This window comes from Nuphar pumila, chromosome 15 (genome assembly GCF_984573655.1).
Source record: "Nuphar pumila chromosome 15, dmNupPumi1.hap1.1, whole genome shotgun sequence".
Taxonomy (NCBI): Eukaryota; Viridiplantae; Streptophyta; class Magnoliopsida; order Nymphaeales; family Nymphaeaceae; genus Nuphar; species Nuphar pumila.
Window position 1 is genome coordinate 32465430 of NC_143263.1, and position 18069 is coordinate 32483498.

The 18069-nt window shown below is 36.4% G+C and overlaps 1 protein-coding gene across 1 annotated transcript; it reads right to left on the bottom strand.

The window, feature by feature from the left end:
* Positions 1-7380: 7380 nt before the first annotated feature.
* Positions 7381-9515, bottom strand: LOC149815040 (gamma-glutamylcyclotransferase 2-1-like). Its single transcript, XM_089989870.1, has 5 exons — positions 9407-9515; positions 8817-8890; positions 8667-8723; positions 7957-8045; positions 7381-7822 (listed from the first exon to the last, which is right to left on the bottom strand). Exons 1-5 carry the CDS (start codon positions 9513-9515, stop codon positions 7561-7563), a joined length of 591 nt encoding a protein of 196 aa, XP_089845996.1. The 3' UTR covers positions 7381-7560.
* Positions 9516-18069: the final 8554 nt, after the last annotated feature.

The window sequence follows — 18069 nt, forward strand, 5'->3', positions numbered from 1 at the left end:
GGATAGAAACAATGCTTAGGTTGTGAAAGGAAAGGTAGCAGCATTTTAGGGTTGCGCACCAACGGCTCTGATACCATGTAAAGCAAGAATACTTTAATTGTCTTTGTATTGGTGCCAAGAGATTACAATATATACACGGTAGAAGCAACAAAAGGAAACTGCAAAGCTACCAAAGATAGACTAAGCTAAAGACGCCAATATCTACAGGATTCCAAAAATACAAATAACAACATTGCAACATCAAGGGCAATGCTAGGCTATTATATCGAGATCTGAGATATGGCAAGAGTATTTCTCTCATATCCTCTTCCTTTTGACTTTCTGCTCCAACTTTTCCTGTATCTTAATTTTTTTTTCTAATTCATTGCAAATATATGGATATACAGATATATGTTCTAGCAAGTTGATGGCAACTTTGTTCTCATCTTGGGATGGGTTGGAAGACACATGCCTATCTCTAAATCACAGGGCAAAGAGAGGAAGGTGGGATAGTGATCTCACTATTGGGGGCTTTTGCCCATAAATGCATCTCACTATAAGAAATATGACCTTTATTGTCATAAAAATACCATCAGTAAAGGTCTCATTAGCACCAATAAAAGATACTTACAGGCATTATTTCAACACCAGTATATGGTGTTGTTGGTAAAGCCTTTGGTATATTTTTTATTGCCAGAAAAATGACTTTTCTGGGGCTAAAATTACACCATAAAAAGTCTTTTCTTGGCATTATTTTTGTGCCAGAAAAGGCCTTCTTCTAGGTCTTTGAACATCCAAAAAAAACCTTTATTGATGCTATTTTAGTGTTAGAAAAGACATCTTTTCTGACACTAGTTTAGTATTAGAAAAAGCTTAATTTTGGAACTTTTTTAGCATAAAAAAAACATCTTTTTTTTGTGTTATTTTTGTGCTAAAAAATATTATTTTTTATTAATTTTAATTTTTTCTCATATAATTTTCTTATACATTCATTTAATAATAAACGTGATCATACATATATTCATTTTATTCATTCAAAATGAGCATGCTCATTTATTTCATTCATAAATAAATAAACTTGCTTATACATACATTTTTTTTGCATTAAATTTGAACCAACTCTTACAATCATTCATTTGTCACCTAATAAACATGTTTATACATACATTCATTCAAAAATGAACCTGATTCATTTCATTCATTTGAACTAAACCAAATCCTTTATTTTATCCATTCATAAATAAATATCCTCATCCATACATTCAATTTTTATATTCAATATAAACCAACTCTTACAATCATTCATTTGCCACCAAATGATCATACTTACACATATATTCATTCAAAAATAAATTTTCTCATACATACATTCATTTTATTCATTTGAAATGAACATGTTCATTCATTTCATTCATTCATAAATGAACTTATTCATCCATTCATTCAATAATAAACCTGCAAGAAATACAATATTTAAAGCATACATACACACACAATTATTATTTTTTTTTTCAACCCTTCGTAACTACATCATTCATATTTGAAGCCTTGCAAAAAATATAACATTTAAATTATACATACACATACAACTATATATATTTCTTCCTTCAACCCTTCATAACTTTAACATTCACATTTGAAGCCCTGCAAGAAATATAATATTTTAATCATATATACACACATAACTATATATATTTATTGCTTCAACTCTTAATAACTTCAACTTATATAACTCCAATATTCATATTTAAAACTCTGCAAGAAACACAATATTTAAAGCATACATACACACAATTATATGTATTTTTTCCTTCAATTCTCTATAACTTTAATATTTACATATGAACCACTATAACTCTAATATTCACATTTGAAGCCCTATAAAAAGCACAATATCTAAAGTATACATACGTGCATAACTATTTATATTCTTTTTTTAACCCTTCATAACTTCAATATTCACATATACATATACATAACTTCAACACTATATAACTTCATTATGCACATATTCCCATTATAAAAAAATTCATGCATAATTCAAACCAATATTGAAAACATCATACGTATAAACAATGTCAAATAACAAAAAAAAAAGTTTTATTTCAAATATATACATACAATTTTAAAGTTCATGAATTACATGAAAGAGCATAACCAGAGGTGCACTGCGCTTGTATATAAGGCCTGCGAATAAACATAGATGAAAGAAATATACACACATATGATGTGTGTGTGTGTGTCTATATATATTAGTAATGCTACAGTGCTCTTAGAGTACCTAATTCCATATACTAGAAATCATGGTTATAAGTTGTATTTTCTCAATTAAACCTCATGGATGTACTCAACATAGTTTATTTGATAGGAATCATGCTTTAGATCATTTTTTTAAACATAAAAATAAGATTTTTTAAGTCATGAAATTTTGATACATTGTGAGTTGTTGATTTTTAAAGGTCTTCAAAAACATACATGTATGCTATAATCACATTATCCAAAATTTGTTTTCTACTAAATAATGCTTACAGATCATATCTATAAGGTATGATCAACATGAAAAGTTTAAGAAATTTGTAAATCTAAAGCTTCTATTAGGTGGGAGTAGGTGCATCTTATCATTATCATATATATATATATTATTTATTTATTTATATATATATATATAACTAAATACAAATTCATGTATAGGATTCAAATATTTAGTTATATCAACTTACCTAAGGGGTTTATGAGGAACTTGGTTGATTGTTGTCCATCATTCTCAACATGAACTCCTTCAACCCTATAACCTTATAATTCAAACCTGCGAGTTTCTCTTGCATTACATATATCTTTTAGTGATACATATTGTTTTCATGCAAGAGTTTTACTCAGCTTGGACCTACACTAAGTACTTCCTTGTTGGACAACCCCATGCCAAACATCTACACACGTCCATATTTCTTTGAAACTAAAACCTGAGAGGACATCTCCTCACTATGGGTTATCCACAGATGCATCTGCGACAACTGAGTTATCTTGTTTCTGATCTTCATATTTAAGATAACATATTAATTCAATAAAAAATATATATTTTATTTTTATATATAATTTTTCTATGAATAACAATGGACCCTAATAAAGCAAATAAGACTTACTATTGCTTGATCTATTTTTACACTGACAACCCCATATTTTTCGCTTGTATGAGTCATGTAAAACATCTGCCCTCTATAAGACTTAATTTGCCCCATCATCACCAACCTAAGAATAAATAGAATACGATTAAAAAGTTAAAGTACTATACATGAATGACAACCATGCAAAATATGATATGTACATTCTCTCCTAGATATCATATGAAACTCTTTGTGCCCATAGTGTGCAAAAATTTTTATTAGACACGATTGGTTTTGTTCAGTGTACTTAGCACCTACAAAGACATGTAAGTGAGATATATATACACTATTGCAATCAGATATAATGAATGCATACAACATTAACATATAATAAAAAATGCAAATTCTTGATGAACGATAATTAAAATGGCACATCAAACATTCTCACTGATGGTTATGGATATAAGGTGAAAATATAGTGAGGTGCTCTTCAAGAGAACTATGTTGCTTGCAGATCATCCTAAGATCAAACCAAAAGTTTTTTTAGGCTCTAGTGTCTTCTTTCATCACCCATTCCTTCATTATCTTCAAAATTTTAAAGTTTTCCTGCATTTACAATATATGTATATTACCTATTGTTGAAGAAATAAATGTTAAAGGTCAAATAAATTATAAAATATCAATATTTGGAATATACATACTAGAACTGAAGCCCAAGCATCTTCATTGTGGGAAGTTGCTAATGCACGCCAGGTGAAAACATATAAAGGTGTTTGGCAAAGATATCGTGTGATGGTTCCTATGAAGCTACTAATGTGTTATGCCTCTCATCTTATGGGTTTTTCATACTTATTAATGACAACCTTATGCTTCTGCCTTAGGCAAAGGCATACAGTAGCTAAAGCACACGTACACTATTTTGTTCTCCTACCTAATGCATCAAAAAGATAAACATCAATAATTTGTTAGTTACCATAAACAACATTGTATTGTCAATATGACATAGCAAATACCTAATGACTCATTAGGCATTTCAGATTTTTGCATTGATGCTTGTGATGTTACTTGTATAGGATTTTTTATCTATTAAAAATTGAATAATAAATTCAAATTTAAATGATATATAATAAAAAAATTAGCTTTAGCATGTATTCACTAAATAAATAAATAAATAGTAATTAAAATGCAAAACCGTTAAGTTTTAAGTTATATGTGATAATAGATTTATGATGTATTCACTGAATAAATTATACATTTAAAAATTAAAATATAAAATTCCTAAAATCTATAGCATATATGAGCAATCATATAATATATTTCTAAATTAGTAATTAAAATATAAAACCCATAAATCAAAATCATACATGAGAAAAAAAATCTAAATAGATTTAGCATGCATTCACTCAATAAATAACAAAATTAGTAATTATAATGCGAAACCCTTAAAATTTTAATGATAAATGAGAGAAAAAATCTGATTTAGCATGTATTACTAAATAAATAAAAAAATAGGATTAAAATGCAAAAATTCTAAATATATGAAAATTTGAATTTAAAATGCATTCACTCAATAAATTATAAAAATATAGATTAAATGCAAAAGCCCTAAATATAAAGCATACATGAAAAAATTAAATTTAACATGGGCAGGAGAGAGAGAGATAGACCACAAGGTGGTCGAGGCTCGAGGTGGTGGCTGAGAGACACAAAGTGAGAGAGAGTGTGTGAATGAGTGAAAAGGGCTTGAGGAGTTCCAATTGTATTTAAAATGCTTTTTTATGCAATTTTTTATTTCATCAAAAAAGATTACTTTTAATGGTGCAACTTTTGTGTGTGCTAGAAAAAAATTATTTTACTGATGCAGTACATATACTGCTAGTATAACAAACATTTTCACTAGCACTACGTAAATTAGCGCTAGTGAAAATGCTCTTTTACTGGTGCACCATCATCCCACCCTTCCATGCAACTGCTGAGAAACCTTCATGACCAGCCCAGAAGGAGAATGGTTTGGGCTCTTCTTTAATATGGTCCCTTTGATTATTGAAGGGAAGGGAGGAAACATAGATTGGTCTTCTCCGAAGGAGTACACATTGTGGAGGACCACCAACAAGACACTCTTTTTATATTACTTAATAGGAAGGGACCAATCCAACCTTTTTCTCACTTCTCAATGGACCCGTGTCCTTTTCTTTCTAAGTAAGATTGGAAGTGCTGAACCTTGAGTATTTGTTTCTCGTCGTAAACCAACTTTTTGAAACCTATGCTGTGAGGATGCAAGGTCTTGGATAGTGTCACCATCTCTCACCTTTTGTTTGTTGATGATTTATTGGTGTTTGGGGAAGCAATCCAACACAACTTTTGGGTTATTTAGATTCTCATCCAAAACTTTTCTCACATCTCGAGATTGTGTATGAATGTTGCCAAAAGTCAAATTTTGGTATTGAAGGATCCCTTGGGGAAAATGCAACATATAGCGAACTCTAACTTTGATTGTGAGACCAGGTCGCTACCTATGAAGTATCTTGGTTTACCTCTCTACTTTGGTATTTCTAGAGAGCTATATTGGATCCGCCTTGAAGATAGGATCATGCAAAAAAATTAAAATTACGCAACCCATCTTCTATCCAAAGCTAGCCGCATTTCATTAGTGAAGTTTAACATTACACTCATGCTCTTACACTACATGCAGATTTTTAAGATTTCACAGAAAGTGGAGAAAAGGTTTGCTAGACTTCTTCAAAGGTTTATTTGGACGGGAAAATCGAAGGGCACATATAATTCTATGGTATCTTGATTCTTGATCTCCAAACCTCTCCATCTAGGGGGTTTGGGACTCATAACTTTCATAAGTTCAACAAAGCTCTCTTGGGAAAGTGGTTTTGGGTTATATGCAAGAAAGAGGGTAGGATTCCTATCATATTTATAGAAAAATATGCTCTACAAGGATGGCCCTCTAGCTGGTCTGAAAACCAGTTTTGGAAAGTAGGTTCGGGAATTTGAAAGGGATGAGTTATGGCAATAGAGAAATTTTTTTGGGGTGTTTGTATTAATATTGAGAATGGCACCTCAACATTTTTTTGGCAGGACTATGGGTGGCCCAATGGTCAACTTAGAGACATATTTCCCTCTTTGTATCTAGCCATAAGAAGGAAATACGTTATAGTTGTGTATCTATGGTCAAGTTCACTTGCATCTTGGGATTTGACTCTTCACCGGGCTCCTCGGAATTGGTCTTTCAACAATGGTCGACTCTCATCTCTCAAGTTACTCAACCACTAGCGCTTATGACAGAAGATGTCGCAACATAGTCACTAACCAGTGACACTTCGTTTAGCACTAAGTCCTTTTACTTATTCTTGGTTGGCCCGATTACACAATGTCTCCCTAAGAAGGCTCTTTGCAAGGTTGGCCTCCCTCTATGTGCCTCACTCTTGGCTTGGTAGATTCTCCTCGGCCGATTAAACACAAAAACAAGGTTAAAGCATCTTGGGATTTATCTCGCTAGTCAGTGCATTCTATGCCTAAAGATGAGGAAACTCTTTCTCATTTATTTTGAGACTGCCCCTATTTCAGGGCCTTGCTTTCCTTGGCATGGGGTGATGTAACACTTTGTTGGAATCATTTTATTTTCCCAAGAGATGTGGTGGTTGCGCCATAGCTGGACGCAAGAGGAAAGAAATGGAAATTTGTTTGGACGGTATATATGGGTATTGTCAGCTTGGAAATTAATCTGGATCGAGAGAAATCATCGTCAGTTCAGGAATACACAATCTGATCTCATGGTGCTCCATGACCAACTGAGATGGGAGGTCGCCTCTAGGGTCCGGCAAAAATGGCCGGGAACTGCCTTGGGCTGGATTGGGTCCAACCTAATGGTTGTTTAGGCTTTTGTGCACCATCTTCTTTTCATCGATCTGCTATCATTTAGATCATGCAGGATTCGGCCAGGATAGTGCCTACGTGGGTTTAGGAACAGCAAATGCATTTCAGCTTGCCGGCCATGTAAGCTACATTCTGTTGTTTTTACTGTTCGACATTTGTCATTTGGTCATTTTTTTTTCTGAGTGGTGACATCTCATCACCACCTCTAAGCTGTATTTCTGTTGAATTTTCTACAATAGAGGTTGTATACTGAATGAATCATATCTTTCTGTCAAAAAAAAAAAACTATGCTGTGAGGAAGCCCAAACTCGTTCCATATATCAGCCAAGATCACCAACTCCTCGGCAGGTTCAATGACACAGTCCTCATCATCCCTTGTCTGATGTACATGGTTTTCACATAATTAAGCATAAAAGAAAGAAATTTCCATTTTATTCCAAGAGGTTAAATATAAATAGAGAGCTTTTCACGTACATGAAGCAGCTCCCATTTTCAGTACAAAAACTAGCCTTTCTACCACTGAAGTACAAATTAACCTTGCATCAACGAAAAGTTGATCTTTGTATGTTTATAGTACTAATTGCTACGAAATAAGTTAGGCGTAGACTTTTATTCTTGGGAAAACATCACCAAATTTTCCAGGGAAACCAGCCATAACCTTGCGAACTTCGTTTGCGAGCTCGATGATCACGTAATCCGGGTAACCCAGTTCATCCAATGCCTTCTCCAGCTTGAAGAGATACTCACTGTTGGTTCCACAAGGTCCAGAAGCCATAGCTATTTGTGATGCCACTTTCTCCAATGGGCTATTCCCTATGTAGTACTTGTTCTTCTCTTTGCATGGAGAGGAAATAAAGCTGTAACATTTATTGCATAATTGTATTACTCTTCAGCGTTGATTGCGTTGGCACTTGACTTAGTAAATGGAATCAGAAGTGACAACCAACGTAAAGAAAGAAAGAAAGATGAAATTGATAAGAGAGCTACTCACGTTAGAGTTTTCCTTTGTTCACCATTTTCCAAGGAATAGAAGTCCATATATGCCTTGCAATCGTACTCGCATTCTCTCTTCTCCAAGTACTGAATCCAAAAACAGCATCATAATTGAACGTATTCTTAAATAAGGATGTTGATGATTGTATTAATAATTAGTAATAATTAAACGACCATTGCAGGTGATGATTTTTTTTTTATTTTTGATGGTGCAGGTAGGGCTAACTAGGAAACGAGAGAAGTCACTCATGGCTCGATTGGCTCATGTTCAGGTTGTAAAGAGCTCTTTCGAAGTCATGAAATAGGCTCAGCTTGGCTTGTATAGGCTCGTTAACTAATAATAAATATAATTTACATATATTTTATATCGTAGATTAAAGATGGATGAAGTGTCTGGCTTGCCACCAATAAGTTGAGTTAAAATCCTATTGTTTGCAACTTTAAAACACTGCATTAATTTATTTTGTAAACGAGCCACTTTAAGCTTGTCCCAGTAGGTTTAGAATCCAAATTATAATTTCAATATTTAAAAATGTACTTTTTGGTAAACCAACCAGCTCGTGCTCACCTCATTTAACTTGGCCTCGCCTGAGCTCAAGCTCAACTCGGCTTACCACAGAAATGAACTGAGCTTGAACACCCTCTGTTCTTGTTCAGCTCATTTACCAGTCCTAACTGTAGGTGAAGATGGGAAGAGAGAGTGAGTACCTGTATGATTCGTTTTTCCTCTTCGGTATCTTCTTCTATGCTATAAGCAACTCCCCACTATGAAAATTTTGAACATGTTAAAAATGAGCTAAAGTATAGAGAGAGTAAAATTTTGTAAATAAAACTAGCAAAAGAGTTCATGTTAATTACACAAATAGCTCCAGGCTTGTGTTGTAGATTGCACATTCTTGCTGGCAGTTCATTTGTTCCTCTGTGAAAACAAGCTGTTTCAATGCGCAAACCAAACAGCCAAGGTTATTATATTTCATCAAATAAGATGTAGAAGCACACATATGTGCACAATAAGATAGCAGAAAGTTTTACTTTTCCCATGGAGTGTCAAAATCAGAACTTTATATACATACATATATATATATATATATATATATATATATATATATATATATATATATATATATATATATATATATATATATATATATATATATATATGATTTTGGGCAAAAACGATAAATTAGCAGGTCATGGACCGCCACTAAAGGTCTCAGTGGAAAAAAGACATTTAGTGGCGATCTCAAACTGCGCTAAATATCTTTTTTCCCCTGAATTAGATCAGAGGCACATGCTTGTTCAACCCTACTCTCTCTCTCTCTCTCTCTCTCTCTCTCTCTCTATATATATATATATATATATATATATATATATATATAGGGGCACACTTTTGTTCAACCCTACTCTCTCTCTATATATATACAGTATACATAGTATAATAAGCATACCCAGATCAAAAACACGCTGGTAGTCTTTGATATACCCAACCACACGCTCCTTGTAAGGAAATCCAGGGTTCCAGATAAGAGACCCATAACCAAAAACCCACACCACCATTTTTTTTCTTGTCCTAAAGAGAGGGGAGGGAATGTTTTGCAGTGTAAGATAGAAGGATGTTGTGTGGTGGAGAAAATGCTAAGAGACAAGTGAGATACACTAGTGCATGAACCCCTTTTTATAGTGTGCATCTTCATCTATAATCAAAGTCAACATCAATTTGTTATCTAGGAATTCTTTTATTTACATTTTGAAGTGGGGACCGTCGTCCTGGACCCAGTCCTATTTTGGACTTTGACCACGTTTTGTAAGTCCAGTCTTCTCCTGTGCGACCCCAAAAGCGCAAAACAAACCGCGTCCCCTTTAAATTATATTGCGATGACCTATTCCTCCATCATTCGGCAGTTTCCACTAATAATGATATTGCCTAAGAAAAGATGTACCTTGGAGCCTCGTGAAAGCACAATTATTCAAAGAAACTCATATATATATATATATAGAGAGAGAGAGAGAGAGAGAGAGAGAGATTGGTAGCTGCTCAAATGATACCTGTTAAATGGGTTTTTCTTCTGTTTTGGTGTTTTTTTTTTTGCAGTTCTGACCCATAAATGTGTTAGGCATGGTCGATTTTAGGAGGAATCCACACCTGGATCATGTGTTTTCGATGAAAAATGATATTTAGAGCATAAAAATTTTACAAAGATTTTAGACTGTTGATTTTTTGAACCTTATAAAAACCCACTCATGTGTCAAAAGCTTCAAGAGCTGATCCCTGTAAAATCAAGTACATAGATTACATCTCTATATGGTGGGAATTTATAAATAAAATAAAAAGAGACTGAAAAACCCATTTAGCATGCTCATTTAGCACCTACCAATTATATATATATATATATATATATATATATATGATTGGATGTATTGATGGGCGCTCAATCATCATCAGACAAACCCAAGTGCTTCCAATTCCTCTTTTCTTTTCCATGTTTTGAGTCTTTTGACCTTTAGAGGCCATTTTGCGCTGCTGTTTATTCTTTTAGCGGCAATTCTTGACCGCTGCTAAAAGGGCATTTTCCACCCAGACCTTTTGAGTGTTTATTTTTATGACCCTGTAGATATGATCTACACTCATCATCTCGTGAAGCTCATTCGTAATGGCATTTTTCTTTTTATAGTTGCATTCACATTTAATGCATTCTCTCTCCCATACTGCATCGTTTAAGAAAGAAAAAGCAAGCCTTCATGTTCTTTCTCACTCTCCAAGGAGTATAACTTTTTTTTTTTTTTGGATAATCCAAGGGAAAAAACCCATCACCCACCGCACCTTGGCTGGCCTCCGGTTGGTAAAACCTTAAGGTCCCTCCTGCCTACACCCAGCTTCGACCTTGTGGCAAGGGACACCACCCGCGGGTTTAGAACTTGTGACGTCCCATCAACTTGGTGACATTCACAAGTCGCCTCTACCAGATGAGCGGAGCCCTTGTGGGCATCCAAGGAGTATAACTTGTATCTCTTCAACCTGAAATAGTCCTACATCCTGTAAGAAAGAAATGTTCTTTCCCACTGTCAAAAGAGTATAACCTGTATCTCTTCAACGTGGAATAGTCCTACATCGTTTAAGAAAGCAAAGCAAGACCCACCCATAAAGCATAAATGGGGTTCACCCTCCCCCATTTGCATAGTCCATTAATTGGTCGTTTTGGCCTGACTGGATCTAACTAAGTCAAGTCAGCCCGATCCCATACTTATTTCGATGTGTCTCGGGCAGATTTTACAAACTTAAGCCCTAATAATTTCAAGCTGATCAGCCCGGCCATGATGGGTAGCAAATTGGGCTAGCCCGGCACCCGATGGCCACCCTTATGTCAACTATGAAGTAAGCGGTTTCAATATTTTTGTAACATCATTGTTAAAATAATAATAAAAAAAAAAAACTTGGTGTTTGACCAAATTTTGTATTACAAATTTTGTTGTGTCAATAGGGATGTCAAGAGATCGGATTTTATCCAATACCTGTCTTAATCTGACTCCATTTAGTCGGATTTAGTAGGCCAAAACCACATTTAATACCTTGATGGCCACCCTTATGTCAACTATGAAGTAAGCGGTTTCAATATTTTTGTAACATCATTGTTAAAATAATAATAAAAAAAAAAACTTGGTGTATGTCCAAATTTTGTATTACAAATTTTGTTGTGCCAATAGGGATGTCAAGAGATCGGATTTTATCCAATACCTGTCTTAATCCGACTCCATTTAGTCGGATTTAGTAGGCCAAAACCACATTTAATACCTTGATGGCCACCCTTATGTCAACTATGAAGTAAGCGGTTTCAATATTTTTGTAACATCATTGTTAAAATAATAATAAAAAAAAAACTTGGTGTATGTCCAAATTTTGTTGTGCCAATAGGGATGTCAAGAGATCGGATTTTATCCAATACCTGTCTTAATCCGACTCCATTTAGTCGGATTTAGTAGGCCAAAACCACATTTAATACCTTGAACCCGAACGGTTTACATCTTTTGGAAAAGGTTTTTGTTTTTGGCTACCCAATGGCACGATCTTTTCACCATTCGAATTGGCATCCCTTTAGCTAACATCTAATTAGTTAAGCATCTGGTATTGGTCACATCCAACTTGAACCCGAACAGTTTACATCTCTTCGTGCTAACACGTAATTGGAGCATATTGAGGCAAAAAGATGTAAACGGTTCTGAATCGGGTCAGATTTGACCAATGCCAGATCCAAAAGTTAGATATATAAATCAATTGACATGGTTCCACAAACATATTTAGGTCGATTAACTTCATTTGCTTAAATGGCACGTCCAAAAACTCTGATGACTTAGAATCCTTGTCAAGTCAAACAAATTGCCTTAATATCAAGAACGACTGGTCTAAACCAAGTAAAATTTTGTCAGTGGAGATCCAGTTTATTGATGTCGATAGCAACTTGACTACGCTCTTTGTTCATGAAGAGGTGACATCTTTTATCTGACAGGAAGAAGGAAGATTGTATCAACTCAGGTCGGGTCATAACTCAAACCCGATCCACATGTTACTCGGGTCGGGTTCAGGTCAACCCGAATAATACTTGACTCGGCATCTTTTATACCTATAGCTGGGAATTGGGGTTCAGGTCAGGTAGGGTACCCAATACAAAGCCTACCCATTGACAGTCCTAAACATTGTGACCCACTGTTTTACCTGATCCACTCCCAGATTTCGACATGACCCACCATCCATGGTAATCAATGTGCAGTATTGACGGGGTTAGCCCCGGCTTGGGTGGACGGTGCGTGGACCCGATCTGAATTCTGAAATCAATAGCAGCAATTACGGGTCAAGTAAATGGTGCCCCTGCGTACGGTCCTACTCGTACTGGGTTTGGTAAATAATTGAACTAGGCCTTTTCGTTTCTTCTTTTTTTTCTCTTTTTTAGAAGAAAAGTACAGGACAAAATTATTAAAACACCATTACTAGAGATATATTGACATCGTGGCATGTAGGGGTGGCAATTTCTGACCCGACCCGCCAACCCGCCTCTTAGGCGGGTTCGGGTTGGGCTTAAGCCAACCCGTTTAATAAACGGGTCGACCCGCGTAACCCGTTTATTAAACAGGTCGGGTTCGGGTTGGGGGTATGCCAACCTGCCAACCCGGCTGACCCGTTTAATAAACGGGTTAGGCGGGTGGGTCAACCCGCCAACCCGCCAACCCATCTGCCAACCCGCCAACCCGACCCGTCAACCCGCCAACCTGACTACCTGCCAACCCGCCAACCCGACCCGCGAACCTGAAAACCCGTTTACCCGACCCAACCCATTTATTAAATGGGTTGGCGGGTCGTGTCGGGTTACCCATTTATTAAACGGGTCGGGTTCGTGTTTGCCACAGCTGACCCGTTTAATAAACGGGTCGGGTTCGGGTTGAGGTATGCTGACACGCCAACCCGCCAACCCGACCCGATTGCCACCCCTAGTGGCATGTTTCGTAAAGTTGCAGCAAGCTGCCTAAATTATCAGGTATTTACATAAACATGCTATCCTTTTTCTTATTGCACTTTCAAATTCATGAGCTGAATCTCGTAGGCGCAAGTTTTATTTGACCAATTTGACCCCACGAACGCGCACAGCATGGTCCATTTTTAAGTCTGACATTATGGATGTGATTTACATGCTCTATTTAATGGGGATCAGCACTTGAATCTCTAGTTTCTAACAGTAGAGAAAATATGCAAATAGTTGATACTATATATATAGAGAGAGAGTATCAATTGATTGTATTTACAATCAACTTAGCAAAAAAAAAAAATTTTCTCTTACATCTAAAACTACAGATGTGATCTAGATATTTTTATTAGTGGTAACCGGCTTTTGTCTTACTAGTATGTAAGTTTTTTCATTGATCCAAAAACTCAATGGGTATGAATGCATAGATTTTTCTTGATTCAAAAACCATGTTTTTTCTTTGAAAAAACATGATCCAAGGGTCGATTCCACTAAAACAAGCATGCTGAACACATCTCTAAAGTATGATCAAGTCAAAACAACTTGAATCAGGAGATTCCAACTTGATTGTATGTACTATGTATCTTATTTATTTATTTATGAAAAAATATTTGCTAATAATAAAGGTAAGGAACTATTGAGCAAGAAATCATAGGTGCAAGTTGTATCAACTCATTCTAACCACATAGATGAATGTGTTCAGCAAGGATTGTTGGCTAACGATGAAGCATGATGTAAAAACAAGATTTTTAAGTTATGAAATTTTGGCACATTATGGGTCGTTGGTTTATGAACTCCTACTTTTCACAAACACATGATTCAAAACAAGTTTCCTACTAAAACCATGTAGATCACATCCCTAACATTTGATCTAAAAACAATTGAAAATTTTTGAAGAAAAGAATGATTTTTACTCAATAGTTTTGTACCTTCGTTAGTAGCCAGTATTTACCGAGAGGGTTTTGCGTGTGCACCCCCGAACACGCACTGTAGCTACAGTGCGTGTTCCTGGGTCCCCACTGAGCGCCATGTGGCGCTCAGTGGGGTGTACGGGGGAGCCGTACACCGCCATACATCAGCCTGCAAGAACACGTGGTGCTCAGTGGGGACCCAAGAACACGCACTGTAGCTACAGTGCGTGTTCCTGGGGGGAACATATAACCTGCCCACGTATTTACCCTCTATATATATATATATATCCAGTATTCATGCTTTATTAGTATCTGAGTTGTTGTATCACTGTTTGATTGTCCGGGAGAGGCTCAGACCAAAAGCCAATTGAATTTAAATTTCCAAACTTCATGGACTACCACTTATTTTGTCTTTCTACAGTTTTCAAACACATTACATTAGGCTAGAGTGGGCTAGCACGTTTGAGTCTGGGCTGATATTTCTCTTGTTTAAGCTAGGCCAAGGGAAATCACAAGCCTCTGATTGATAAAGGTCCCCTCTGCCCACTAGGGAGTACATAGAGTATGGACTGTCTCAAGGGACACCCCCAATGGGTTTCAAACTTTATAACGCCTTTTCAACTTGGTGACTTGCACAAGGAACCCCTACCAGATAAGCAGATCCCTTGTGAGTAGGCTGATAATCTTTTGCATACTTGGAATGACCAAGTACACCAAGATGGCCTGTGATGATCCACTGGGTTGAATAAAATGTCTTAGTGGTTACCTTGAGCAATTTAGGCAGCTTAACAAGGGACTTTGATTAAAATCTCATTCTTGCAAACCAAGGAGAAGAAGAAGAGAATCCAAAGCTCAAAACAAGTATCTTTGCTTTGGCATAGATCATTTTATCCAATGAACAATGCAGAGTAGGATCCATAAACTTTTTATTTTTTTCGAAAGAAAAATATTCTTATTAAGAAGCAAATCAGCAAAAGGCAGAACCAAATAGTGAGGTATCATTTGGATGCCAAAACAGTACATGATAGTAGAAAGAGAGTAGATGCTGCAGAAGAATAAATCTGCAGGAACCAGGGAAAAAGAAAAAAGAGCAAAAAGAACACATAAAAATTACAGATAAAACTATTCATGAACACATGCAGGTAGGAGAAACGCCCAGCAGAAACCAGTTTTGTGTGTACCCTCAACTGAAATGTAGGTACTGATATTCTGCAAGAAGACCAAAAGAAACACAGAGTAAGAGGAAAGTTTGCATAACACAGCATGGTACAACCCAGCCTCCACGCCCGAACCAGAGATCTTGGGTGGCCTAAGTAGCTTGCCAACTGTTGTGCAGATATAAAAAAAAAAAATAACCAAATATCAAAGCACAACTTTGTTTGTACCCATCCAGCAAATATCCGTCCAGCCACTTCCTGGGAACCCTGCTGCTAATCTCACATTTCAGTTGAAGGAGCAATTGGCCTGGACTTTGCTTCAAGCTCCTGAAAATGTGATTGTTACGCTCAAGCTAAATAAGTTGCCATGTCGTTAACCACCAGTCCCTCTGAACGAACATCCATTGCTTGTTGCAAAGTTTAAAGTGATCTGCAATCAAAACTTTCTTAGGAAATAGCAGGGTGTCTTATTCAATATGCAGGTCCTCTCATGCTACATGTCACAGCCTGATCATGAAGGAACAATCCCAAAAGAGATGCTGAATAGTTTCCTCGTGACAAAGACATAGAGTTCATAGGCTAGCTAGATGAAAACCCCTCTGCTTCAACCTGATTTCAGTTTGTAGTTTGCCATTAATGATCCACCATCCCGTCAAAGATGCATGAAGAGGCAACCCTCCCCCAAAATGAACCTTTTGGCATCCAAACCATCGAATGACTGCTCAATGCCAATAGAAAGAGGCCATAGAGAACAAACTGTTAGGTGTGAGCGTCCATACGATATCATCGGGCTGCTGCAATAAATTGATCAAAACCAAAGTCGACGTGAGGGCATTCCATTGCCTAAATACCACCTATGAAGGGTCCCTTCAAAGTACAATATTCCACTCATTTGAGCCAGGTGTTCCAACATCCCTAACCTTATAGAATTTTGAACGGGCAGCTAGGTATAAATCAAGAAACTCTTTCCAAAGCATGTAATCTCCCTGCCACAAGTCTTGCCAAAAGAAAGTATGAGCATTGTTCCCCACCTCAACCTTAATGAATTAGCAAGAATTGAATATCAATCACCACCATCCACCCTCCCCAAAGCACCTTAAGATTGCCCACATCACCCACATATTTTCTTCTATGGCCTCTCCAAACACCAATAGATTATTGGCAAAAAACAAATGTGTAATGAAAATAGAATTAGAGACCTTACAACCTTGAAATTTACCTGCCAACTTTGTTGAGTTAATCATAACTACAAAGCTTCCATGGCAATAATGAACAAGGAAAATAAAGGATCCCCTTTCCTAAGACCTCTTCTAGGCTTAAATGGTTTTCCCTTGTCCCCATTTATGGAAACCATTATTGAAGTGGCTTGTAAAAGCCCTTTCACCCAAACTAGCTATTTCTCATCAAATCTCATTTGCTTCAAACCCTCCAACAAAAATTTCAAGTCAAGAGAATTGAAAATTTTCTCTAAGTCAATTTTTAAAACAAATAAGGGTTTACCTGATTGCTTGATGGAATGAATGGTCCCATGTGCCAAAATGTATGCCTCATGTAGACGCCTCCCCAGGGTGAACGCGCTTTGCGAAGTGGAGATGAGTGAGTTGATATGGAGCTTCAATCTTCAATAATTTTAAAATAATTTTGAAGCATGTACCCACCAATGAGATAGGCTGAAATCTACCAATCTCCTCTGTGTTGGCTTGTTTAGGAATAAGAATTATCATCGATCTACCCATAATGCTCGAAATAATTGCATTGGCATAGAAATCATTCATCAAAAAAAATAAGTCCCCTTTCACACACTCTCAATTCTCTCTAAAGAATTCAACGGGAACCCATCCAACCCTAGTGTTTTACTATTGGAAAGAGTCCATACCACACAACAGATTTCATCCTTGCTGAAATTAGATTCTAAACTAACCTGACCAACATCACAAAGATAAGAAAAAACCATGCAAGACATGTCATAATCCGTTGATACCATGTGTGAAAACTGGTTTTTGAAGTAATAGGTAGCCTTGGAGAGCATGTGAGGCCTCTCCCAGCGATGGCCATCAATATATAAAGACAAAATCTTGTTCCTCCTCATCCTCGTGGAAGCACACATGAAAAAATTTTGTATTCGCCTCATCTGCATGCAACCAATGGGCTTTTGCCCTTTGCCTTGAGAGGGTCTTGTGTGTTTTCCCCGAAATACAAATTTGCGTGTTTCGGTGTGTACGGAGGAATATCTTGGGAGCCATGATAATTCATATGCCAATGTTGCCCATGATGACTTTATAATAAAATAACATATAAAAAAGGTAAATATGCTTTTGACATAAATGTTCTCCCATAAGATAGATATGTGTTGGACGAAAATGGCCTCCCGCTCCCTGTAAATAGATTTGCATGTTTCGCCTTTGTTTTTAGCTTGTGTTACAACACATGGCCGCCTTCTCGTTCCTGCCTTGTGTTAGATAGAAAGAATTCATGGGTTTGTTCCTACCTCGTGGAGATAACTATAAATCGAACGACTGGTTCGATCATTGGT